This window comes from Acanthopagrus latus, chromosome 11 (genome assembly GCF_904848185.1).
Source record: "Acanthopagrus latus isolate v.2019 chromosome 11, fAcaLat1.1, whole genome shotgun sequence".
Taxonomy (NCBI): domain Eukaryota; kingdom Metazoa; phylum Chordata; class Actinopteri; order Spariformes; family Sparidae; genus Acanthopagrus; species Acanthopagrus latus.
This window is the reverse complement of record NC_051049.1, coordinates 30022023-30049618: the sequence shown is the minus strand read 5'-3', so window position 1 is coordinate 30049618 and position 27596 is coordinate 30022023. Positions and strand designations below refer to the sequence as shown.

At 40.7% G+C, this 27596-nt stretch overlaps 1 protein-coding gene across 11 annotated transcripts in view; it reads right to left on the bottom strand.

Moving 5' to 3' along the window:
* The window catches only part of szt2 (SZT2 subunit of KICSTOR complex), a 175207-nt gene that overhangs the window by 65700 nt on the left and 81911 nt on the right, over positions 1–27596 (bottom strand). For 9 of the 11 annotated variants that reach the window (XR_005077613.1, XR_005077614.1, XR_005077616.1 and 6 more), the window contains exons 47-57: positions 27152–27270; positions 26094–26258; positions 22118–22202; positions 15411–15590; positions 14746–14937; positions 13721–13920; positions 11422–11588; positions 9667–9764; positions 9416–9548; positions 8899–9029; positions 3879–3926 (exon numbers count right to left, since the gene is read on the bottom strand). Coding sequence is in view for 7 of the 11 variants with exons in the window: in XM_037113705.1 (XP_036969600.1) it covers positions 3879–3926; positions 8899–9029; positions 9416–9548; positions 9667–9764; positions 11422–11588; positions 13721–13920; positions 14746–14937; positions 15411–15590; positions 22118–22202; positions 26094–26258; positions 27152–27270 (1518 nt within the window). In the remaining 4 variants the exon portion in view is untranslated. The remainder of the gene's footprint in view (positions 1–3878; positions 3927–8898; positions 9030–9415; positions 9549–9666; positions 9765–11421; positions 11589–13720; positions 13921–14745; positions 14938–15410; positions 15591–22117; positions 22203–26093; positions 26259–27151; positions 27271–27596) is intronic. The other 2 variants (XM_037113706.1, XM_037113709.1) reach the window with 2 other exon arrangements.

Below are 27596 nucleotides of genomic sequence, written 5' to 3'. Positions count from 1 at the left end.
TCCACCTGGGACTTGTAGTTGTTGTGTTATACGCTTTTCCATTTCGGTATGCTAATTAGGCAAAAATTACCAACAAAGGTAGGTGCAAAGAGGTTAATACATGGTATTGTTGTTCCATGTGAATGTATTTTATGTGTGCTTTATAGCTGTCATTATACCTGCCAAGGGACTGCAGTTGAATAAAGAATACCAGGATGACTAAACTGGCACATTTACATAAATGATTGTGCTCTGTGCTAAAATAAAGCCCAATTTTGCAGTTTTATACTTTGGGATAAAAGTAAAGCAATTGGAACTGCCTTTAGGTTTGAATGCTACCTGCCTTTTTGAACACAAGCTGTGTATATATAGCTATTAAAGCAAGTACTGGGAACTTTCCTTTTATGCTGTTTCTGGTGGCACCTGTTGACAACCCATACCACCACCATCAGGATGTATTCCCACCTCCTGTGGTAAAGATCTTGATCTGGCTAACTCATGCCTTTGTGTTGAATGTGAGTAGGAAAAAAAACAAACAACATTTTGAATACTCTTTCTTTTTAAAAACCCAGATGTTTGCAGGATGCATGACGATGAGGCAACGTACCTATTTGTGGCTTTCAAGATTAATAACATTAATATGATGATGGTAAAACAGAGTCAACAGAGGACTACAGAGCATTCTCTTGGCTTTGTAACCCTTCAGTTCATTTTAGTTATATGACTTATCCATCCCTATTTCTAGGGCTGAGCCCTGTCCCCCTACTGAGGGAGGCTCTTTTTGGGCTCTTGTATTGGCAATCTTATATGTTTGGTCACAACCAGCATGGATTAGATGGACTGTTAGATCAAAAGCTTTGCTTTCCGGCTCAGCTCCCTCTTCACCATGACGGTCTGGTGCAGTGCCCACAGTGCTGCTGACACTGCACCAAACCTCCTGTCCATCTCAGGTTCCACTTTCATATCAGAATTCCCGGGATACTGAAACTCATTTTCTTGGGGCAGGAGCTCACCCCCCACCCCCAACCATTTTCCGGCAAAGAACCATGGCCCTGGACTGTGATGAGGTAAGACCCTAACCATGAATATCACAATCAGTATTGTGGACAAGGGGCAGCCCTGGCAGAGTCCAACAACCAACAGTGACTTTGTGTTGACTATACAGACACAGTGCTCACGTTGGATATATAGTAGTGGAATAGCTAGTAGCAACAGCCCAGATACCAGATACTCCTGCAGTACCTTCCACAGTACTCCATGGTCAATCACAAAGTCCATAAAACACATGAAGACTGAATCTCAAACTTCCATGTAAGACCTTCTCCATTGCATCCCTGAGCTCCTCCCACACCCAGGTTTTTGCTTCAGTTGCAGCCTAAGCTTAAAGCCTTTTGGCCCCAGGCACCTGTCTACTACTTCAGAAGAACCCACAAGCCAACCAAGCCCATTAGATCTCCTTCTTCCTTCTTGGGTTGCTGTCACGACAGGTACCAATGATCTTCTGATCGCAGCCCCTGACAGCCACCTCTGCAAGAAAAGTTTTAAACGTGGCCCACTTGATTTCATGTCCCAAACTTCCCAGACCTCTATTTGGCTTTACCAGGTCTGTCTGGCAGCCTAACCACCATATGATCCAACTCACCACCACGTGGTGATCAGTTGACAGGTCCATTCCTCTCTTCCACTCTCTCCGAGTGTGCCAGACATATAGCCGCAGATCTGATGGTACGACCACGAAGCAGATCATCAGACCACAAACTTATGCTTATGGAGTTTGCTATGGTGAATCAATGACTAGCACAGAAGTCCACCTGAGGAGTCCACTCTGGTTCAGATCAGGCAGGCTTGTTCCTCCCTATTGTATATTCATTTTACCAGTTACCTCACTGGCACTGCCAAACGATCATACATCAATGTAACAACCATAATGGATTGGGGCAAGACTCGCCTGTAAACATATATAAGTACATGGTGAGCTGGGTTTTTTCTGGATCAAACGCACTATTACTTTGAAACTTTGTAACTGTCTTTGGTAACTTATATGAGGAAAAAAGTTGTAGGTGCAGCATCCATTTTCCTGTCTGTCCTCCCGCTAGAGTTTAGATTCTCTGCCCAAGCCCGACCCGACAGGACCTGGCCCGCGCGCTGGGTCAGGTCGATATTTCCCACCACTATCCTCAGGCCGGGCCTACCGGGCTGTGCTTTTTTAAATTCATTTTATTAATTCATTAACTCAAAATAATGACTGTATTTCCAGCTAGAAAATGCGAGTGACACTGTCAGACAGCGTCCAGCTTAATGATGGCGATTATGTAATGATGTAATTTAGCGAAAAACTTAACTCTTTCACTTTCCAGGATGTTTGGTGGGTCACGATCTCAATCACTACAGATATCATCATGATGTGTACTGTCACGCCTCTTTAGGAGCTGCAGCGCCAGCTTTCTGTGTGAATTCACTGGGGTTTGTCTTTACTCCAGCAGTGCTTGGCTCTGTGTGAACAACCAACAGAGAATTGGCGAACCGCCACTGCGCCGTTGCTTTAATGTGGCATCTCTGGTCCTATTCCAGGCAATTCAAGGGTATATGACCATCCATGATCTGCAACCACTTATCCTTTTCAGGCTCACAGGGGTGCTGGAGCATACATAGCTGACACTAGGTGAAGGCGGGGTACACCCTGGATAAGTCACCAGTTCTTCATAGCGCTGACAGGGATAAACAACCATTCATACACACAGTCTCACCTATGGACAACTGAGAATAACTGACTAACCTAACACTCACATGATTTTGGATTGGGGGGAGGAAGCCGGAGTACCCGGAGAGAATGGGGAGAACATGCAAACTAAGGAGGGTCTTGCCTGGTCTCCAACCCAGGTCCTTCATGCTGTGGGGCAACAGTGCTATCCACTGTGCCCCCAAGCTGCCAATATGACCTATCTGTGATCTACCTAGGAAAAAAAAAATGATTTCCAGTTGTTCATTATCTCGACTATTAGGCAAAAATTGCTGCTAGATTCTCCAGAGACACCATACCAACCACACCAACACCATATCCTATCATATTAAATAATAGATGCCATAATATATAGTAATTAAATAATAAAATAATATTATTATAATACTATAATTTTTTTCTTTATTTTTCTCAATGATGGGCTGTTATTAGTTGTTACGAAAGCAGTATCTTGAATTTTGCATGAACTTTGTTATGACTTGAAGCAAAAGAAAACAACAATTAAAGCATGATTCAATGTTAATGATGTTAAAATCAGGATGTAAACTTTCTGCACATTTAATGTAAATTAAACTATATAGGATAATAAGCCAAATCCATGCTGACAGTTGTGGGTTTAAACAATTCCTTATGCCAACATAATTTTTCATACTGTTAATACAGTACAGTAAATGGAGACAACACTTTTTGTATTCCACGTAGCTTCATAATAAACTCTGGAATAAAAAAAAACTTCATTAAAATTAGTTGAAAATGTAAAGATTATTATGCTATATTTCCATGAAAATACCAGCCCTCTATTTACTTTTATCTGTTTATAGGCAAGTCTGGCCCTGTCCAAAACGGTGGTGGCATTTACATACTGCAGCAAGGAGCCTGAGCAGTCAATGCGGCATTTACATGTATATGTAACTGGTTCCTCCTAATCCAGTGTCCAGGTTTCCTCGACACTGGCTATGTGAGTGTTGAAGTTCTCCAGAAGAACTAGTTCTAACCGTCCTGGGTGAAGCAATCTGTCCCTGTGGTGAACGAATCATTGGTTCTTCTTTAAAGTGAAAATTGTATATATACGATACTATATTTCAATCGAAAATAAAAATAGAAAGAAATAAAAAACATTCAATAAGCATCAACGTGTTAATCCGAATGGCGAACTTACGTGTGAACCTATATAGCACTGGGGTGTTTTCCTCATCTGAACTGTCCTCTGTAGGCAAACAGAGATGGTACAAACAGCAAGGTGGCATGGACAGTGAAGCATACAGTTCTGCACAAACTGATGTAAGCAGACATTAGCAAAACTAACACAGTCATGTTAGACAGCTGCTAGTATGGACAGAGAAACACAGAATCAGAACACAGCAAGGAGAGCATGTTGAAAACTTGACACAGAACATGCTTGGGCTGTTTTGTTTATCTATACGACACAGAAGGATAACACAGGTGTTAGCAACATGCTGCCCATACAAGTTTATTAAAGTCTTTTCACATCCTGTGATCTTTTGTCTTCCATCTCAGTTTCCACTACGTTTCAGTTTCCACTACATTACACTTTTACTAAAATTACACTGTAAACTGTTCTTCTTACATTCTATTATTTTGCTTACCATGAGAGCATTCCCATTTGAATTTAAAAGTCACTATTTCCATTCCCTTCTTTGTTATGACTTGAAGGGTAACTCCACCAATTTTCCATATTTAAGTGTGATTACATGTCTTGGGGAGTACTAGTGCATATGTGAACGTAGTACAAAGCTTTTTGTGACTGCAGAGGAAGCTGCAGGTAATCAGATAAATTCCCTCAACCAATGTCACTAATTGGTGAAGCTGCATTATAGTTTAATTAATTAAATTCAAGGAATAAAAAAGGTGATATTTCTATTTCTGCTGTACCAGTTTTTGATCATTTGTTATAACTGTCCATAATCCAGTCCAACAGTGTTATAGGAGTGCAATGCTAGAACAGAGACCACCTACATTATTAACAATGCAACTTAGCCACTGAGTGAGTAGGGAATTTGAGGAGGGAATTTATCTGATTACTTACAGCTTCCTCAACCACAAAAGGCTTTTTATTACTTTTTTCACTTATGCAGCAGTACTACCCAAGACTTGTAATGTGGAAAATTGGTGGTGTTACCATTTAAAATTCAGACCAAATCCAGATCACCACGGAATATTCTGATTAGGTGATGAGGAAAAAAAAAAGGTGTGTAAAATATAACATTTGGACTAGGAAAACAAATCAAAAATATTTTTTTAGAGAAGGCACAGTTAACTACTGGTCCAAGAAAGCATTCACTGTGCTGAGTAAGTTTTGGGGGCTTTCAATGATAGTTCACTTTTGGAATTTTAGGGGGATCAGGGGTTGAGACCAGAAAAACTGTAACGCAGTAGAAAACTGTTCTGGGCTGTTGCTTTACATGAGACTTTTTTAGTTGATTGAATATGATACAGAAAATCTAGTTGTAGTGACAGACACGTGTCTGAAAGTGTATCAGATGCTAGAACACTGCACAGTGGTTTATAATACTGTGAAACATTGCTATTACCTCTTCCAAGGAGGTTATGTTTTAACCCATTTTTGTTGGATTGTCAGCAGGATTATACAAAAACTACTGGAAAACTACTACTAATGGATTTCCATTAAACTGTGATGAACAATGGGCCTTGGCCCTTAACAGACCTCATTAACTATTGACACAGGTCACAGATGTTTACATTATGTAAACATTGACTTTTTATGTAATATGGCACCCCAAACAGTTTCTCAGTGCAACACCACTGCCGTAAATACAAATCCCAGGTCTGTGACAATTAGTCAGGCGCAATGTAGGTGCTTATTGCAAACAAAAGTCATCAAATCATAACAATGTTATGTGTTGAAAACTTGTACCTTGAAATAAACATGTATGTATGTGAGCCTACCCTCTCACTTAAGTTACATAGTGCAGAAACGAGTGATGCGGGCAGATTCGCTATAACAAAGACACCATTCACCCTATTGCAAGACACTGTACAATCAAAATATTTTTGAAACTTTAAAATGTAAAAATGTTGTATTATGTTGCTTTCACACTGCAGGGTAGGATGCATACTCCCTTTAAATATCTCAGAAAATAATGCATGGATCATGATTAAAAAAAGCGGATAGGCATATTTACAGTCATGGTCAATATTTAACATAGACTTTCAAAGAACAGGTATAATGGCAGTCTTGAGTTCCAATGATTTCTACAACTCATTTTTCTGTGATGAAGTGTGGTTCAAAAATTAATTTGTTATGGTTCTTCTGGAAATGTGATCAAATCAACCAGGTCAAAAATATACATGCAGCAACTCAAATGATCAATTTTGCTGGTTTTGGAAAGTTGTGTCCCTCAAATTTGCTGTAGAATGGCCTCATAGAGCTTATTTGAAATACTCATTAGACTCTAAAGAGCTCAGAACTGAGAACAGGTCAGGAAAGTCACTTTGAGTCATTTCAAAGCAGTTACAGGTCCCAGGATCAACTGTGCAAACAGCTTGTTTGTAAGTATAAAGTGATCAGAGGTAAACACAAACCTTCACCTGCTGTTGAGAGAAAACTGGTCATGTGTCAACCAAAAACCAAGCAATTAATTAGAAAAGTTGTTGAATGGCCTTCCCAGTGTCCTTACTTCAACCCCATCAACAAGTTCAAGAAGAAGTCTCTGCCAGTAGGCTTACAAATTTAGTTGAACTTCACTGATTCTGTCAAGAGGAGTGGTTAAAATTCAAGAGGATTAACAGTGGCCTATGAATGGCTATCAAAAGCACTCAACTGATGTGAAAATGGCAAAGTGACCTTTACCCAAATGTTAGAATTTTGTATATTCTTAACCCAGCAGATTTGGCAATGGACGCATTATCGATTCCAAAACAAAATAGTTCGATATGTTGATGAAGGTTCTCAGTCATCCAGGTGATAGTAATTCTAAGCTTTATTGTAGGCAACAGGACTTGTTTCAGTTTCTTGAAGACAAAAGTATTTGTGTGTTTTGGAGTGAGTGTTATGAAGTCTGATGGCACCAGGAGGGAATTATTTCCTGTGCTGTTCCATCAGAGAGTGGGGTTGAATGAGTTTGTTGCTGAAGCCGCTCTTAAGCTTGTCCAAAGATTTGTAGAGAAGGTGACAGGCACTGTCAGCTCAGAGCCAACAACAGACCCTCCCATTTGTATGAGTCCACAATGGCAACATCTGTCCCACCAATGCAGACTGGAGAGGATAGGGGCTTGTTCCTCCTGAAGTCCACCACCATCTCTTTTGTCTTCGCCTCGTTCAGCTGCAGGTGGCACTCCCAATACCACTTAACAAAATTGCTGACCAGGATCCTGTACTCATCCTCAAAATTTCTGCATCTCTCCATGACCTTCATGATGTGAGGGGTCAGTACAATCAGCCTGTAGTCATCCAGTGCTAGAGGATGTCCTTTTTTGGGCACTGGAACAAGAAAGGATGCTTTCCAAAGCACTGGCACTCTCTGAAGGTGGAGGCTCAGGTTAAAGAGGTGCTGGAGAACTCCACAGAGCTTGCTGGCACAGGCCTTCAGCACGCAAGGGCTGATGCGGTCACTGTCCAGCAGCTTTCCTCTGCTTGAGCCTCTTCAGCTCGCTCCTCACCTAGCTGGGGTGGGGTGTGGAGGGTGTGGCAGGGTCTGTGGTTGGTGACAGAAGGGAGGTGAGGGGTGGTGTAGTACTGGGAGCTGCTACGATAGGCTGCAACTAGCACGGCGCCATCTTGAAGCCACAGGAGGGAACTGAGTACTGCATTGTAGGTGGGTGATAAGTGATGTCGTAGTCTACCTCCTCTGCTCAAAGATGGTCGATTCTTTTACTCCTCTTTCAAGCCATCTGTCTTTTCTGGCCAAGATGTTTACTTTGTCGTCCTTAAAATAATGATTGTTCTTCTTCATATGTAAGTGGACAGCAGAGTCTTGACCTGAGGAGTTTGCCCTGGTGTACTGTGCCATTTGATTATGGAGAGGTTGTTTTGTCTCCCCAAGTGACACACAAACAGCTCATCATTTCAACAGGTGTGTAGTTTGGTTGCACCAACACCTGGTGATCCAGTCAAATAGTTCTTAAATTAATCTGGATTCCACCATAGTGCAGACTAGCCAGTAAAACTGTTACATCACACTGTCGCTGTGGTAGTGTCTGCTTTTCTTGTGGTCTGATAAGCAATATATAATGTAATTAAAAATCATCAATAATTATCCATACTGACCAATACCAAGATTAAAAAGGTATTTTTCAGCCATATCGCCCAGGCTACAGACTCATAAAACATTCATTACTGAACCAAACATCATGAAGGTGTTTTGCCTTTAAGTAGTACGTGTTCTACTTGTTCCATCACAGGAAGAAAAATGAGAGTTGTAGATATCATTGGAACCCAAGACTACCATGATATACTTTACATGTGTATGTTTACTATTAAGTGGTTAGTACTTATAAGTGAGTGCAATTTGATGCAGATCCAAGTATGTTAGTATGTTTTCATAGAGGATGTCTTTTCCAGTCGTCATATGGTAACAAATAGGGATAGAAACCTGCAGCTACCATCAATGTGAAATTGAGGTAATGCGGACTTGCGAAGGTACCATTGGCTTTCATTTCTCATTGAATCTACCAATTATCCTTCCACACAATGGAGCTATGATTAAAGGGGAGTGCTGTTGTACAGTTTACACCTTCAAATGGCCATTTAAAGGAGGACAGTGTTTCCTTGCCTCTATGACCTGCATGTTCACCAGCTTCACTAGTCTATTTGGTTGGATGACAGTAGTAAAGTGGAATGTTTAGTCAACAGATTTCTAGTGATTTTCTCAGTTACCCAGGTCATGGAGATATAAACATATAATTTAAGGTCAACTGTAACAACCATTGATTTGTTGCAGTTACCCTTAAATTAAAGATCATAATTACTTTTCAGGTCTTGGCCTTAACATGCAACTTACAAACCAGAACAAAAGGAATACAGTCATAAGAGAGTATTTCAAAAACCTGACTGAGTAGGTCATGATCATGTTGCATTCTGTAATGATAATCAGCTACTGTGTTGCATTGTGTATGCTGTACAGTTTAGTAATCAGTGTCAAGGATGGGGCAGTAGGTGACTGCTCTCACTGTTTAGACACACTAGCTATAGTAGTTACCTTGCTCTGTGCTACAGTGCCACTGATGAAAGTTGCGTCCAATGAGAATGAAGCTCCTTGTAGTGCCTGGAGGCTGGCTCAGGTTCTGGACAAGAGGTAATGGCACAAATATCTCTCCAGATGGGGGACAGCTAAAAGGTTTAAGAAACAGAGAAAACCATTATTGTGGAATTTATGACATTTAGATATTTTCTATAAAAATTACACCAATTTCTTCAGCTAAACAGATGGGCACAAGTACATTTGCTATGTACACAGAGGGGGGGCTGGGTATCAAAACTGCTTTGGCCTGAAACTTGCAATGAAACTCCTGCTGCCCTGTGCACCGCTTTGCACCAAGCATAAGGAAGACGCCCTGAGAGATAAAAGTAACTAAAATAACGCCTCACATGTATACAATAAAATGCATTAAAATTTCAGCTAAAGAGTATAAATGATTTGACAAATTAATTGAAGTGTAGGTGAAGGTGATCAAAATGAATTTCCAGTAATTACATAGACAGCAAAACTAACTCACCTTTTCTTCTCAAACACCTTCACTGTCGTATCACTGGCCAGAAAAGTGACCAAATGTACAATCTCTGACAGGATGGAAGGCAGAAGGAAGTGCGAAGCAATTTCAGCTGTGCACTGCTGAATGGAGGGGCAGCCTGTTTACCAGCAGCCAGGTCAGAAGGAAACAGGTAGAGAGTGAGAGGTACTTCAGCTCATACAATATATAACCTTTCATCTTCTTTTTGCACAAATTAGAGAATAAATAATACTTACCAAGTTTAGCCATGAAAGTAATCCATGGCTCGCAGGTAACCTGGTAGATGGGGTGAAGAGTGCCCACATCTCCCTCCTCTAACTGAGACACCTGCCTCCTACACCACAATAAAAACCCCAGTGCAGTGCATTATGACATTTTCATAGGTCCTGTAAGACTGAAGTATAACAGCTGGTGATTTAAAGGCTTGTTGCTCACTATCAATAACACAGTAATTTATTGGTCAGGTGCTGAGAGTTTTGTCATTCACAATTCTAAGTCAAGAAATGAATGGCAGTGCTAGCCCATTGTCCTGTAGCAGTAATTCTTTGCATAATAATATTGTGCTATGCATGTGGACATGCCTAAGTATTCTCATATTAGAAATTTATCCTGGGGTCTCATATACTTTATAAACATTGCATATGTACAAAACAGGTTCTGAAAGAGGCGTAAGCCACCTCCAAAGCAGAATTTATGATCTATAAAAACTAGGGCTGTCAGTTTAATGCGTTAATTAGATTAATTACACTGCAAATTAACACGTTATAAAAAAAATAATGCAATTAATTATGAGATTCTGAGTGGCAATTCAATGCGCCAGCATTTTATATTTGGCCCACTGAATGACCCGTAGACCACTTGGCAGTGGCACGTCACGGTAGCACTAGCACCGAGGAACTTGTCCGGACGTGTTCATCACTTCCCAGCTGCGTCGCAAGTCAAAGCAGGGTGACAACAGATATGAGCCGTTTTTAGACAGAGCACCAAGCCGCCAGTTTGCCCGTCCTTTTGGCGGCTCGGTCCGCGGTTTTAGACAGAGGCTGGCAAATTGGGGATCTGTTTTGGTCCACTTATTTCCGCCTCGCCTGCTATCTAAAAACGGCCGAGGAGTTTTAGAACCAAGAAACAGCTGATCGCAGCAGTCAGTCCATCACTTCATCCGCAGCCATTAAGATGAACAACTGGACAGCTGCTGAGATCCAGGAGATGCAGCGTCTCCTCGGTCTCTGTAGCTGTTTGGTTGTGTTGGCTTGTTGTTGTGTCGGCAAGCTGAGGACGGTCGCTACTTTCAAATTAAAAGCCCCCCGCTAAGAACCCAGCTCTAAATGGGGTGCATTGTAAAGCTCTTATTTTGAAGACAAATTCTATGTCTCTTGTCCACAGCCTTATACTTCTATTATTCATTTTGAACTGCTGTATTTAGTCAGCTTTGGTATTGCCTATTTAGTCAGCTTTGGTATTGATTTTGAATTGCTGTATTGAGTCAGCTTTGGTACTCATTTTGAATTGAGAGTCTGCTTAAGTGCCGATTTGAGACTCAGCCTTATTTTATTTCTGAATTTTATTTATTTAAGTGTATTTGTATTGCATTTTTGAATAATGCACCTGGCCTAATTGGTTTGCTGGGATGTGCTTGACCATTTTCTTTTAAATTTCATTTATGAAACGCACTTCACCAAAAAAAAATGTGGATCTCAAATCTTCTGTTCTTAGTGTATTAAACTGATTGGTCACGCAGAACAATTTTGTAATGTCCTAGAATTCGAATTCTTTATTTGGGTAGCTTTAGCAGATATGAGATTAAAATGCGATTAATTAGACTAATTAATTACAAATCTGACAGCCCTAATAAAAACAAATTGATGGTAGAATGTGTGTACCTGTTGGGCCATGTATTCAAATATGTTAGAGACAGGGGAAATTGGTGACACAGATGGCAAAGGGGTGAACTGAAGCCTTACTTGTACAGTTGGAGTTACAGTATATCTCACCTCTGAGCTTGCTCAAGCTCCACAGCCATAGCTTTCTCCTGGCTCCACTGCTGCTTTACATTCTCCGTCTTGTGTCTTCGTCGTGCTGCTCGGCCCTCTTCTCCTTTTTCTTGCACTATATCATCAGTTGTCTTTGGGCTCCCAAGCTCTGATGTCTCTGGCTTACTCTGCAAGGATGAAAAGGATATATGTACAAATTTATAGAGCCAATAAGTCTCCTTCGAGGATATCCAGTTTATGTACGCCTGGGCAATAAAACAATAGCGATATGGCGAACCCATGCAAATACGCCACAACTCAAAAAAGGGCTATCATACATTCCTTACATCACCTATGAGGCCATGGATGCGATCTGGGACACATAACCCTGGTCCCAATATGAACAGGAGTAAGGAGTTATTCCAGAACAAAGTTGTTTTCATGTTTCTTATGGTGTCTTATTCTGCAATTCTGTCAAGAGGAATGATGTATGAACTACAGGTGTGGGTGCCAGCTTAGGTTGTGTGCATAAGAAAAACCACAAGAAGGGGTTTTGCACCTCCAGCCAGAGCATTTCATGTTGATGGTTGAAGCATCCACTTGCAAGCATTTGAAATAAAGACTACTCTCTCCTGTGTTCTGTTCACAACAAATTACCATGGCAAAATCCCTTGATAAGAGAGTGAGCTATGAGTGACAGACAGTCATTTGACAGACAAATCCTATTTGTGCTGGCTCCCTGGGTCATTCACATAGCCTATTAAATCCCTAGGTGCTAAGAGTGACACAGCCAATGATTTAAACTGTGTGTAGTGCAGTTGCACCACCGCCATGTGAATGGCAACAGAAGAGCGTGTCAGAGGTGTTATGGATTCCATCACAGTGCTGGCCAGCTCTACTCTGTCTGTAAAACTGGTCACACAGTGGCTGTGGTAATGTCTGCTGTTTTTTTTGCAGTCTGATACTGCAACCTAGCGCCGGTGTGTTGGCAAACACAACGACCCCTTCGGCCTGAGTTCTGGTGTGCTGCTGCTATTCTCGGTGTCACTCCGCCTCCAGAGCAGCTTTTCACTTCTGGAGTGTCCCTGGGCTCACTAGGTACAGCTCCGCTACCCAGTCTGTTTGCTCTGCCTATGAGCCCAGAGATACTACAGCTGCTACAGCTTCCCGAGCATTATACATACCAACCAAGAGAAAACCTCAGAAAGCCAGAAAGTAAATTATGGGGATAGGTCTTGTCCCAGGTATTAAGGGTGCGACACCCAATGGTTTGGTAGGGACGTGAAAAAGTCAAGGATTATCAATGTAATAACATGCTGTTCTGGGCCAAGGTCACTGTCATCATGATTTCAGCAGTTATAGGCTAATGCTTCAGCTTCAGGCTTACTAATTAATTACCATATCCATGACCTATGACAAGACTTTTAGCTTAATCTGCCTCAAATTGCAGAGATTCACCTTCAAATGTTTAAGACAGTCACCTCACTGTATGTTTTGTGTGTTGCGAGAGTGAAAAAGGTCAGTAGTAAAAAGACAACAGATTGCTTTAGTAAAAGTCACCAAAATATTGATATATATGCTGAATAATTTAAACTGTTTAAATACTCATTTATGTTTTTTTGACCCCTCCCCTGAAGCAAGTTGACAAATGCACTGATTTAGTGCCCACATAGCCCCACCTGAAACAAATACATTTACATAGATGCTGTTTTTCTTAAAAAAGTACACAAGCCTTGTTGTATTTATCTTAGAAAAACAAAAGTTTAAAGCCTTCATTGTTGTGTCAATTTTTCCCCAATGATATCAAATACCGTGTTGAATATTGCATTATGACAAGTTTACTGCAGATAAAAATACATTAATTCAAAAATGTTCTAATTTGGCTCTAATGCAGCATGCAATCTGAAAAGTAACTAGTAATTATACTTTTCACATATGTGAAGTGTAAAGTAGCAGAAAAATGGAAATACTAAAGTACATGTACCTCAAAATTGTAATTCAGTACAATACTTAAGTGAATGTATTTAGTTACTTTCCATCACTGAAGACTGGTTTAGTAGAGATTCATATGCATGCTAAAGTTAACTGGTAATATACAGTATGTCTTCTTATAGGAAGTATAAATAGGGAACAGGATTTGATCTTGAAGTGACCCCTATTTTCTAGCATGGAGTCTGGAGTGTCTTTTGTGATGGAGTATCTCCAGAACAATAAAAGTTGTTACAATTGTCCAGGAGTATTACTATCAGTATGTAGCCAGTGTTTTGGCTATACAGGGCAGAGTTCTGTAACAAAAACTTCCACCTTTGGAGGAACTGACCAGTATGTCCCAGAAGCTGCGACGGGTGCTCTTGCTGGTGGGTGTGGTGGACTCTGGTGTACTGGTCCCTGTCACGGGGGTGCTCCCGACAGCTTGAGTCAAGCTAATGGGCGAAGGGCTAGTTTTAAAGACCCGCGAGCCACTGCGCTGCCTGGGGCAGTCCTTCACTTCTTTCACCTCAGGCAAAGGAATCCACAGTCCTGGAGACACAGAAAGGAGTAGCCAAAAACAAGAACATGCATTTACATTTAAGTGGAGTGATCTACGTCTTTTTAAGTCAGTTTGAGCTAGAGTTCTATTGCCCAAAAGTCAGGTTTATTTATTCTAAAAATAGTTTTTTCACGTTGACATTTAGTTTATTCTTTCCCTGACTGTGCCAATAGTCTGCATCTATGTTTTTGGCCTAAAAGAAATGGAAAGACAGAGTGTAGCCAGTATGTTTGATTGGTTAGCTAACAGTTAGTAATGGATAAAATCATGAATGCACAACATTGTGAAATGTATATTATCACCAATTCATTGTACTGGCAAAAATATAGCTGATCAAAAGAGCCAATAAAACAAAACAACATTTATTCAAATGACTTAACAAGCAAGGTAGAATATGAGGTTGTATGCAGCTTTGAAGTTGGTTTGACATTAGCCAATAAACACTGAGGAGGAGAGGAAGTGCAACTCACAAATGTATTGAATGCTGTAGTGCTGCTGATTATCTTTGCATGTTACCTTCACTTGTTGATCAGTGTAACGGTCTGAAACCATGTATGAAACTCTGGTGCTCCACAAAGCTTTTAAAGGTAAAACAACTCAACAGGACAGCTTTAAAGTTGAATTAAGCAATTTAAACAGTTCAAACAATTCAAAAAAGTTTTTTTACTGATCATTTACTTCTAGATAAATTATGAAATGATTAGTTCAAAGATTCTTTCATCATAATGGGACCCAAGGTGGGGGAGACTTAACATCATGTAAAGTGTTGTAATTAATCATCTTTACTAAGATTCATCATCAATAAATGAACTCACCTTTAACCTCCTCTCTCTGAGCTTTGGTTGCTGGGTACAGCAACCCCACACAAAGAGGATTGGGCAAGACTTTTAGCTCCATGACGACATCACAGAGTGCATGGCGCAGTGCGCCCTGCAGTTTATCACTCAGCTGTAAGGGGCTGACGTTGCCTTGTTCCCAGATGTCAAACTGCACATAGAGTTGTGGCTCTGTAAGAAGATAAGCAGACATAACTGTGACTGGTATGGTTTACCACTGTCTTTGACCTAGAGCTCCCAGGCATTAAAACAAACTAAACATTAAAGAGGAAAATCTCATCAGCTTAGCACTTAATAAGTCTATCTAACCTACTAAGAAGGGTCAAATTGTAGTTTTAAATTGAGACAAATAACTGCATACAATAAATTCAGGGGTTATTTCAGGGAGAAGAGAAACAACCAACCAAGCAGCCACCTCTGGGGCTTGGACTGACAAGTGACTCTGTTAACCTGCAGATAGCTGCTGAAGCTGTCATGCTCTGGAGGAGACATCTGCTGAGAAATAAACGGCCTTTCTGCTGCTATGACACTTTCATTTCCTTGCGTGGATAAAATTAAGTAGACTTTACATAACTTTACTTATCTTCCTTTATCATTATCTGTGAATATGTGACAAGTCAAATTATGCTCAGTGTTGTGTTTACCTGTGCCTGAGCGCACATTGGTGGAGAACACTTTACCAACAGTGGTAAGCTCATTAAATTGGTTTTGATGAAGGGGGATGTTGTGGTTCTCTGATCTCTGCAGTCTGGTGCAGTCCTGAGCTGGAACCTGGAGGGGATGACCCTGGCTGTTCACAAATGAGAGGGCAATGCAGGCAATACCTGAAAGAGCAGGGGAATACATTAAAATGAGCAAATCCTACAGACCCTTGAAAACTGAATCTAGCCAGCTCATTGGGTTTTCAATTTGTACCACCTCCCAAGAGTTTAGGAGGCACATATCCATTTATAAACTTTGGAAATCTATTTTGTTTCAAATGCCATACTATCTCTCATCTCATCCTCTTGTTAATTCAGAGCATCACAGATTTAAAGTGAGCACAGTAGAAGGGAGTTTTTGATGCTACAGTTCCTCAACACATTACAGCTTTCCACAAGTGTCACCAGGAAGTACAGCTGCGTTATAACACATGAACAAGAAAATGACCACATCATTATGCATACATTCATGCCAGTCTCAGGCCAAAGCATGTAATAACCCAGCCAATGTCTAAATGTCTAAAGCCCATTTCACACTACCTTTTCAAGGCAGGAATCCTGCACCGATATTCTGCCATGCCGTCTGTATGAAAGTTACAGGCAGAATAGGGGGACAGTTTTGTTCAGTCTCTGAACCCTCTGCTCATCTGTCCCCGCCAGCGGGAGCCAGTGTGCCACTGTGCTCCTACAGTGTAATGGCACCGATGGGTGACGTGATTTTGAGCAAAAATTTTAATTCACATGTCTTTGTCGCATTCCACTATTGTGTGACTGTAGCAACTGTCTCTGGCAACTTATGTAGAAAAAAAATACCAAATTTAATGAGGATATGTCTCCTTGGTGGTCAACCCTCCCTCCCGACTCTTCAGTGAAGTTCCCCCCCCGGAAAACAGCATCCTTCTAAACGAGTGAAAAAGGGTACTGCTATTTACTGATGGTGATTGTGTAATGTAATTTGGAGCAAAAAGCTTATCTTTGTCTCTTTGTCACTTGACCCACCATGATGCATGTTGAAAATACTTTGTAACAGCATCGATATGACTATTAACATTCGGCAGATACATTTTCAGATTTGCCGGTGAAAACTGGGGGGAGACACGTTAAAAAACAAACAAAAAAACACAGATCTCAATGTTATGATGTCTGCCTTCAATGCCGGCATGCTATATGAAACGACACACTGAAGCGGCTTCCCTGCGCAGGGATTAGGTGGTGGTGGATGGACGGGTCAGACACCTGACTTTCAGCCAGGCAACCAGGGTTTAGATCCTCTGTGAAGGAATAAACAATGATGATTGTTTTAAGGAAGTACTTGTTTCAACATATTTCCCTAAACCTAACAAAGAGGTTTTTTGTGCCTTTATTTTGAAAGTCTAACCATTTGTTGCATTACTATCAAGGCTAACTTAGCGTGCGCCCAAAGATGACAGTGTCACAGTGGACTGGTGGGTCTATTACACGCTTTATTGTGACGCGGCTGACCAACCGCTGCCCCCACCCTCCACTCTCACTGCTGTGGCACAGAGAGGTGGTCAACTGTTCATTCGAAATGTATTAATATTGAACGCATTGTATGTCCAACTTGAACCATATTTAGCGCTGAAGGTGCCTTGTGTTGTCAGCAACAAACCTGCTAAGTATGAAGTAGAAAAGAAAGGTTCCCTTCACAATATGCCTGTTTGATTGCTTGCCATCCAAACTACTTCACACTGCTCCCAGAGGCTTATCAAAACATTTAACATTAAAACTGAAATTTGAAACCCATCCCATGCTGTCTCAGTAACTGGTTGCTCACAATGGCTGGCTGTAATAACCTGAGAAATTAGGCTAATGATTGCTACACCACAGCCTTAATGGGCAGACTAAAAGTGATGGTACTCAATATGTGACTCAAGTTGGCAGCTTCCAGCACTGGGACAGTTACTCTAAAACTCTAAGACTACCCTGACACAATCCTACACAGTATATGAACAAAGGGCGTCATGTTGATAACAGGTTGATATTTCTAAGAGAGTAGATTTTAGAGTCAATCTGCAGCTGAGGTTTCCAGAGCACACTGCCTCAACAACACCAATGGTCATCCTCTCTAAATGCCACAAAACAGGTGATCATGTCAGACCTCACTGTACCCCTGGCAAGAGCGTATTGAACAAATGAGACACAAATTCTATACATGGCCATTTATGTATCGGAAAATGACCCAATATTACATATCTGTGAGTGGCAAGTACTTCTGTGAAAATCTGATGTTGTTTTATGTCCTAAATATAGTATAGTTGTTTCTGATGTTGAAGTACTTAAAACACTTGATGATGCATCCCTAGAATGTTTTTTAGCACAACATATTTATAATTTTCTTATGTTATCACATCATTTAAACAGACAGCAACAATACAATGGTAACATACATTATACAGATGCATACACACTTAATTTTCACCACTATCGGTTATTATATAAATATAAACATCATATATCCCTACATTGTTTATAAATTATTTTCAAGTAAATCTTACTGTCCTTCTTTCATGATATTAATATGTGCTTCCCAGAGCTGAATAAAGTCTTTCTGCTTGCCTTTGTAAGTTAGTCTTTCCAGTTCAATACAGTCATCAAGCTCCCTTATCCACGCTCATAATGAAGATGCATCCATACTGTTCCAACACAGTGCAATAGCTCTTCTGGCCTGAAGAAATCCAAAGTCTGGTAGTGCAGTCTATTTCCATGTTCATAGAACTTCTCTGGATGTATTCCAATCACACACAGTTCTGCATTTATAAGGGATTTTGTAGTTCATTTTAAATAGAGTGTCTTTCTCTTCCAAACATTCAGTACAAACATCTGGAATATTAGCAGACATATGATCGAGTTCAACAGGAGTTATGTACATTTTGATTAACCACTTTTATTTAGGTAATTTAAATCGTATTTATTGTTTATTTGTGGACTTTTAAACAAGCATCATTCTAATCTATCTCATCAATGTCTTGTATAACCATTTTCCAAGGATTTAATTTATCCAGTGTTGATTCATTACAAGGTGAAAATAATATGCTGTAATATTTAGACACATGGTATGTATGTATAATATCACACAAGATTATGAGGTTGTAGCCCTCAACTCTCATAAGGCACATATAAAAGCTTAAGGTGAAGTCTCGCTTTATCATTATAAGCTCCTATTATTCCAGATGAGTTGACCAAACTATTTAAGTTTATCATAGAACATATTTGTTCACGGCAATGGGAGTGTAGGAAAACAATATCAAAATTTTTTTTTTTTTTTTTATTCATACGTCCAACCGTAAATATAGCCAAATTGGACCAGTGATTCAGTTTTTCAGTTACACACCAAAGTACCTAAAACTAGGGATGTCCCGATCAGGTTTTTTTTTTTTTTTACCCTGATCCTGATCAGAGTCCTTTAATATTTAGTATCTGCCGATACCGAGTACCAATCCGATACTGAGCCTGAACTAATATTTTCCTAGATAATACAGTTGCATTAAGAAAAAAGGTGCCTGCATCTAAGCTGTACCTTAATATTTTTATTTATTTTTTGTTATTTTGTTGTAACAAAGTATATACTTTCACATGGCTCTTTCTTATTCTGCATATGCTATTCCAACATTGGCTTACCACCTTCTTTGTGTTAGCAGGTGAGTCTGTGACGCTGCACTGTGACAGCTGACCCTCATGTACAGCCAGCTGAAGTGTGTGAGAGCAGCACACGCTTGGTACCTCAATATCATCCACCGCGTTTTTCATATTCCTTACGTTGTCACGTAAAATGACGTGGACATGTTGCTTGTCTATATCACACGTGTTCAGCATCTCCTTGGTTGCTTGTTTTACACGCTCTGCTGTATGACATCCACAAAACTAGTGCATATACCGGCACGTTGCAACTGGAAAGTGAAATTAATGTAATGTAATGCTGAGATGGTAGGGCATACCGGGGATTCAGAAACTCCAGGTGATTTGAAAATGCTATTCATTTATTCAATTTAAAATTGTCAGCAAAACATGATATTATTGGCAAATGAAAAAATGTTTTGATCTATCCCCACATTTGTAATGCTTGATATTCCTGTGTGTGCTTGAATGGCCATGGCTAGAGGTTCAGTTGCTAATGTGAATAAACAGTGGGAACAGAGGGCATCCCTGCTGAGTCGATCTTTGTGGGCGAAAGGTTCTCAAGATTGTATTGGTTCATTCCATTCTAACTCACCCAAAATCCAGAACTTTCCCAGTTCCAAATAATTGAAATCAGGTGTTCCAATCACTTCCATGGCCACAGGAGTCTAAAAGCAAGCACCTAGGCATGCAGACTGTTTCTACAAACATTTGGGAGAGAATGGGTCGCTCTCAAGAGCTCAGTGAATTCCAGTGTGGCAATGTGATAGGATGCCACCTGTGCAATAAGTCCAGTCTTGAGATTTCCTCACTCCTAAATATTCCACAGTCAACAGTCAGTGGTATTATAACAAAGTGGAAGCGATTGGGAACGACAGCAACTCAGCCATGAAGTGGTAGGCCACGTAAAATGATGATGGAGTGGGGTCAGCAGATACTGAGGTGCACAGTGTGCAGAGGTCGCCAACTTTCTGCAAAGTCAATTGCTGCAGACCTCCAAACTTCATGCGGCCTTCAGATTAGCTCAAGAACAGTGCGAATTCATGGAATGGGTTTCTATGGCCAAGCGGCTGCATCCAAGCCATACATCAGCAAGTGCAATGCAAAGCGTCAGATGCAGTGGTAAAGTGTGTAAAGCACGCCGCCACTGGACTCTAGAACAGTGGAGACACATTCTCTGGAGTGACAATTCACGCTTCTACATCTGGCAATCTGATGGATGAGTCTGGGTTTGGTGGTTGCCAGGAGAACGGTACTTGTTTGACTGCATTGTACCAAGTGTAAAGTTTGGTGGAGGGGGGATTATGGTGCGGGGTTGTTTTTAAGGAGCTGGGCTTGGCCCCTTAGTTCCAGTGAAAGGAAGTCTGAATGCTTCAGCATACCAAGAGATGTTGGAGAATTCCATGCTCCCAACTTTGTGGGAACAGTTTGGGAATGGCCCCTTCCTGTTCCAACATGACTGTGCACCAGTGCACAAAGCAAGGCCCAAATGACATGGATGACAGAGTTTGGTGTGGGTGAACTTGACTGGCCTGCACAGAGTCCTGACCTCAACCCAATAGAACACCTTTGGGATGAATTTGACCGGAGACTGAGAGCCAGCCCTTCCCCTCCAAAATCAGTGTGAGACTTCACAAATGCGCTTCTGGAAGAATGGTCAAAAATTCCCATAAACACACTCCTAAACCTTGTGGAAAGCCTTCCCAGAAGAGTTGAAGCTGTTATATTTACAAAAGGTGGACCAACATCATATTAAACACTATGGATTAAGAATGCGATGTCACTTAAGTTCATATGCGAGTCAAGGCAGGTGAGCGAATACTTTCGGCAATATAGTGTATGTAAATTCAAGTCTATTCCTTTCTATCCGACTTGATTAGCAGATCCTTGCAATTAAATCTGTGTTACGTTGTGAGAGCCTGGGCACGGATATCTCTGATTAAATCTTTTGTTATACTGCAATATTGTATTGGCAAGCCCAATAAAGTCACATCTTAGCTATCATACGAACCAAAAGTTACACCAGAAGCTCAGCCACTTTTCCTCTTCATCTTCTCATCATAACAATAGTAATCAAAGTAACACTGAAGTCATTCAGCCCATATTGTCCGACCCCACATAAGACACAAATTGCCGAAAATGTTCACACTGTTTCTGATAGAAAGTTCTCAGAACACACAGTGTGTCGCAGCATACTCCTAATAGGGCTGTGTAGCTGTAGACTGTTCAGAGTGCCAATGTTGACCCTGTCCACCACCAAAAATTGCTACACTGGGCACATGAGCATCCTAACTGGACCACTGAGCAATGAAAGAATGGTCTGATGACTCTGGGTTTCTTTTACATCATGTGGATGGCCGAGTGCGTGTGCATTGCTTACCTGGGGAAGAGATGACAGCAGGATGCAATATGTGAAGAAGGCAAGCTGGCAGAGGCAGTGTGATGCTTTAGGCAGCATTCTGCTCTTAACCCTCATGTCCTGCCATTCATGTGGATGTTAATTGTGACACATAGCACATACCTAAGCAACGCAGACCAAGTACACCCCTTCTTGGAAACGGTAGTTCCTGATGGCAGCTACCTCTTTCAGCAGGATAATGCACTCTGCCATACTGTAAAAATGGTTCAGGAATGGTTGCCAAATCAAAGTCAACATTGGGTTCAATGCCCACCGCTGGTACAGCAGAAACTGCCGAACAGCGAAATTGAGAGAGCGTAGCGATTTCAGCATAGATCCACAGGATGGATTTCTACTGAAGACGGATAGGGAAATATAAAGAAAATAGAAGAGCATGCATCCGCATGCACACTAATGACATTGTTGGCCCTACCTTTGCCCTTTACATGAGACATATCCAAATGCATATGCAAAACTGTCCCAGTTCGCAAAATACAACAGAAATGAAAGTAAGAACCTGGGACCAATTAAAGTTCAGGTTATAAGAAGCCCCAGTTTGCAATTTGTTAGGGACAGAAAAAAAGCAGCAAACACTACACCATGATAAAGTGATTACCTTTGCCTCCTGTGCCCTGGCCTCCAGGTTTATTGTAGAGGTAGATATCACCATCAGCCAAGTCACTGTTCAAATGAAAGCGGTGCTGCAGAAAGAATAGGATAGAGAATCAGTCCCTAGATGCTGAAACCACATAAGAAAGCATTTATTCAATAAGACTTGACAAAATGATTTTAGACTATGCAAGTGTTGCAGTGTGATGGAGGATGCTATCAAAGCCTTTCAACTGTGTTACACCATCTACTTTTTCAATATTAATCTCTGTACACAGGTATTTGCATATGATTGGAGAATCTATTGGCTAGGGACGTTATTTTGGTTGTGGAAGTGTTTGTTCGTCTGTTGTCTGTTTGTAGTATTTACCACTACTGTACCTGAGTAGCTGCTCAATCAGTGTAACACATGTGCAAGCACTTCTGCCATCTAATGGCATTTTCCAACTGCACTTCTGCCACTTCCAAGTCAAAACGAGCCAGGCCAATTCACTTTTCCATCACCAATTTTACTGCAGCAAATTGAACCACACTGTGATAGACTTGCTTCGGTGTAGGGCAAGGACACGCCGGGCAGGCTGCAGTGATGTCTAAGGACTGCAGACAACCCATGACAAAGACCCGTCTCCCCCTCAAACTATTATGTGCTGTAAATCAATACTCAAACTCATGTCTGTGCATGAAACCTAAGAGAAAGACTTATTTGTAAAGTCAATGTGCTCAGCTCTCACTACATTTGTAGCTTCCAACTAAATCTCTTTAGTTTCTCTCAATTTCTACTTTCAAACATCTGCTGTGTTTCACTTTGTTAGCAGTGATTCCTGAACAGAACTGCAGGGCAAGGCAGTCGTAAAGGAAAACTTGTATTAGACAGCTCAGCACAGCAACAATCAATATTTAGATTTAGGGCATTTTAGCAGACACTTGTGTCCAAAGCGACTTACAGTAATTCATATATGCACTAATACACTGATGGTGGTGGCTGTCATGGTGCCGACCAGCATATCAGGAGCAGTTTGGAGTTCAGCATCTTACCCAAGGACGTTTTGAGATGCAGACAGGGGAATTTCGATAACAGAAGCTGGCTCAACATCTGAACCAGAGCCATGGAAAAAATTACAATTTGTTAAATTGAGGTGGGATTATGATTACATTTGCTCTCTCTACAGGGGGATTCCTAATATTGCAGGACAGTGCCCCACCTCAAATCACCTACTGTCTGTCATCATTATTATTTCTTTTTTTTTTTTTTTTTTTTTAATAATATTGCTGGTATTATCTACTGTCCAAATATTTGGACACATTGTACTTTCATGCAAAGACAATATTGTGTTTGAAATGTTTGATAAATAAAGTCACTTTGAATTAACGTGCTATGCTAAAATAATAATTAGCAAAAAATAATCATTAGCAAATGTAATCATACTCAGAGGAAACTAAAGTTGGGGAGGAGATCTCAGTAGTGTCTTATTCATTTCTCCTAGACAACTATGAGATCTGTGTGAGACCAAAGTGAGGCTGTGGCTGGTTTCTCAATTGTTTCTCCTGAGAAACAGGTGTACAAAATCTCAACTTGGGCTCCCTATAAAATTCAAATGAGATCTCATCAAGCTCTCAATGTCTCAGATTGTCTCAACTCTTGTGTCTCTTTTTGATCTCAGGCAGAGACATCAGAGAGGTCTCTTTATGAAATTGATTTAGTCTCATCCCAGTCTCCTCAATTCACGCATCTCAGGTTGATCAAACAGATGCACACAATCTCAACTTACACTCCCTATAAGTATCAAAGGAGATCTCATCAAGCTCTTAATTAAGTCTCAGATTGTCTCAACTCTTGTGTCTCTGATTTCAGGCAGAGACATCAGGGAGCTCTCTTTATGAAATTGATCTACTCTCATCCCAGTCTCCTCAATTCATCTATCTCAAGTTGGCCACTTTGCAAGTGCTCACTGAAGTCTCATCCAGACTTAAAATGTTAGCCATTTTCCTAACATGCATGCCAGTGGATCTCCACTCTATGGGTGCATTATTCAGGTCTGCAATAGCCTATGTTGTATCATGCAGCTTTGTTTCATAGACCACAAAACAAAGCCTTTAAATGTCATGTATTAGGTCTATTTCATACTGTCAAATCGAACTATTGGTGGCTGGAGCACAATAAAGACACTATCTCAACGCGGTATAATATTTAAAAAAAAATAAAAAAACAACAACCCTTTTTTGCTTCCTGTAGTGGCCCTCTACCAACTGTCCATAGAGGTGATGAGAAATTCAGCAGGTTATTGATGTTGAACAGATGGCTCAAAGCTACATGTACTGCTCAATCAGTGAATTTTATTGACAATTTTAACATTTTCTGGGAAAGCAGACATCTCTTTAAGGCAGATGGATTCTGCCTTAACAAGCCAGGAGTAAGGCAGTTAACCTCAAACATATTCTACTCAGTGTACCACACACCAGTTCCTCCCTTCAAGGACAGCAGGAGAGACAAACCAAAACAACTGATAAGACAGCCCTTGGAAGGAGAACTACTTGTGCCTGAGATAAGCTTTGAACAGACAAGTCAGCTGAGCCAAGAGGAGGAGTCCTTGCTGCAATCTTTGCCCCCCAAGTAGGAGTACCCCCCAGTGGCAAAAAGAAGGAACATCCACTCTTCACCAATGCCAACCAACTCTCTGCCCTCTCCAGCCAGCCTCAGTCTCTCCCCCTCTTGGATTTCATGGATGAGATGAAAAAGCTTGTCAATGTTGGACTCGACTCACACCCCGTCCAAATCTGCCATGCTTGAAACCACCATCGCCAAAATGTCATCATGCCCCTCCACCCCCTCTGAATCATCCTCGGTCTCTACAGTCTGAAAACAGCGAAGCACATCCTGTTCATGGTGACAGTACAGTTAACGCTTACTGATATGTGCCGGGTCCAGGCTACGAAGTTGATATCACTACTGTTTTCCCCCCAAGAAAAGCCAGGGCCCCTTGGAGTTTAGGCAGCCTCCTCAATTCTTGTGCTTACAGATGATAGACAAATTGCGAATTTGTTGAGAAACAGGAAATGCCGGACTTAATGTGCCAGTCCATTCAATTTAGCTTCCGTTCCTCATCAGCCGCTAACTGTTGCAAAAAATTGCACAGTTGGTTTAGATACTGTAACTGTAGCTCTATTTAACATCAAGTCTCTGGCAGGAAAATCTTTTTTAATACATGATTTTATCATCAAACACAATCTTACTTTTATGTTTTTAAATGAAACTTGGTTAGACCAGGATAACAGTGTAGCTGTTCACATTGACTCAAGTCCTCCCTGTTGCTAGCTGTCATGTCTCACCTATTGCACCTATTGAATTTTAGGAGAAATAAATGATAAATCTCAGTTTTTTCTCCCCCGTGCTGGAAAGGAACAAGCTTTGAGCAGTAAAATTGTCCTCTGGGTGTGTTTGCTATTGTTGTTTAAATAGCTCCAGTATTGCTGGGCTCCCATACAACATACTACATAAACGCATGCTATTTGTTTTCCTGAATGAATGAACTGAATAAACAAATGGTCCATTGCAGAATAAAATATGTATAGTATATTTGGAACTACTGACACATTAATGTGTCCGTAACTTTAGGGTTGCATCAGGTAAAGGATGAGCCAGTTTTAATAACTGCATTTACTGCTGGTTTGCTTAACCTGTATTAATATATTCTTGCTACAGCTTTAGATTATTGATATAAAATACAAATAAATGATGTAAAGTAAACAGTTGGCTACCGCTATCTAAACACACTAAAGCTTTAAAGCTTTAATAAAAGTTTAAAGTTCTGAATGGCTGTATCTTAGAAATTGCTCTCACCAGATTATCATGCACCTCAAGGAAAAGTTTGAGATCCAGGAATTTAGTTATTTTCATTCCAAGGATTTATGAAAAATGTTTACAATGTTGACATTAACATGTCACATACACATTATGTTCAGACAAAAATCAGTATGGATCGTACCTTGAAGTGGTGTGCTGTGTTGCTGTCTGTGTACTTTGGTACATGCAGGAAGATGAGGAGGTTCTGTCTGAGGTAGTGAGCCACAGCGGGTAGCCAGGAAAGACAATACGGAGGGAGGCTGAAGTTCATCACCTCAGTGGCAGGAGATCCTGATGGCTGGATGAACTAAATGCACAACATTTGGGGAGGGTTTTAATCCAAAGCAATTGTGTGTGTGTGTGTGTGTGTGTGTGTGTGTGTGTGTGTGTGTGTGTGTGTGTGTGTATGTATGTATGTATGTATGTATGTATGTATGTATGTATGTATGTATGTATGTATGTATGTATATATATATATATATATATATATATATATATATATGTATGTATGTATGTATGTGTATGTGTATGTATATATATATATATATATATATATATATATATATATATATATATATATATATATATATATATATATATATATATATATATATATATAAAATTGTTTTTTTTTCTCTGTCTGAGGTATGTATACCACACACACACGCATGCACGCACGCACACACGCACACACACACACTAGAGGTAAGATCGGGCCTAAAAAATCCAGCCCGACCCGACCCAGGCCCGCAGGCATTAAAGCCCGACCCAGCCCGAGCCCGACCAATTAACTTGATTTGCAGGCCCGAGCCCGAAGCAAACCCGAAATTTCAAGATTACGTTCACGAAATGTCCGCAAAGCCGTGCGCAAAGCGTGCTCTTGCTCTGCGCCTCCTGTTTAGTAGTAGTTATATAGCAATTACCTTACAGCGCCGCCTTCTCTGTTTTATCCAAATTACTTATTTACAATAAGTATTCCTTAGTTTAGTGTCCACACATCGTTTTAGTATACATTTTTATAAACATATATTTATTTAAAAAAAAGTCAGCGAGAGAGAAGCCCGAGCCCGACCCGACCCGAACGTAATGATTGACATTTTAGGCCCGACCCGACCCGAATTTCGGGCCGGGTCGGGCTCGGGCTAAAGTTCTTACCTCTAACACACACACACACACACAAACAATAACAAAGAAACCTACCTCTACATCAGCTGGTGTCAGCTTGCAGTTCCTGACGAGCATGACAGTGATGATGTCCAAGGTGGTCTCATCCAGGCGTTTCCGCAGTACCTTGACCAGCTCATCTGTGATCTCTGGACCTAACAAAAGCAAAAACCATCTCTGTATTACCTTCTTGCTGCAGATACATATATGTTCCAGCTAGTACATCACAAATGTACAATGCTTGTTGGATTGGACAGCATCTGAAACAGCCTTTCACAAACAACCAGACAATCTAACAGTCACCATCATCACTTTACGAACTGACTGATCACAAGGCATTTGCCTTTCACATTTTTTAAAATAAAGTTACAAACGTTATACTTCCTGGAATTTTATAGAGCTTGCAGTGCCCTCATCAGCAGAGTTTCAACCATTTTTATGGAGATAGCTCACTCGTGATTACATGATCTAGATATGATGA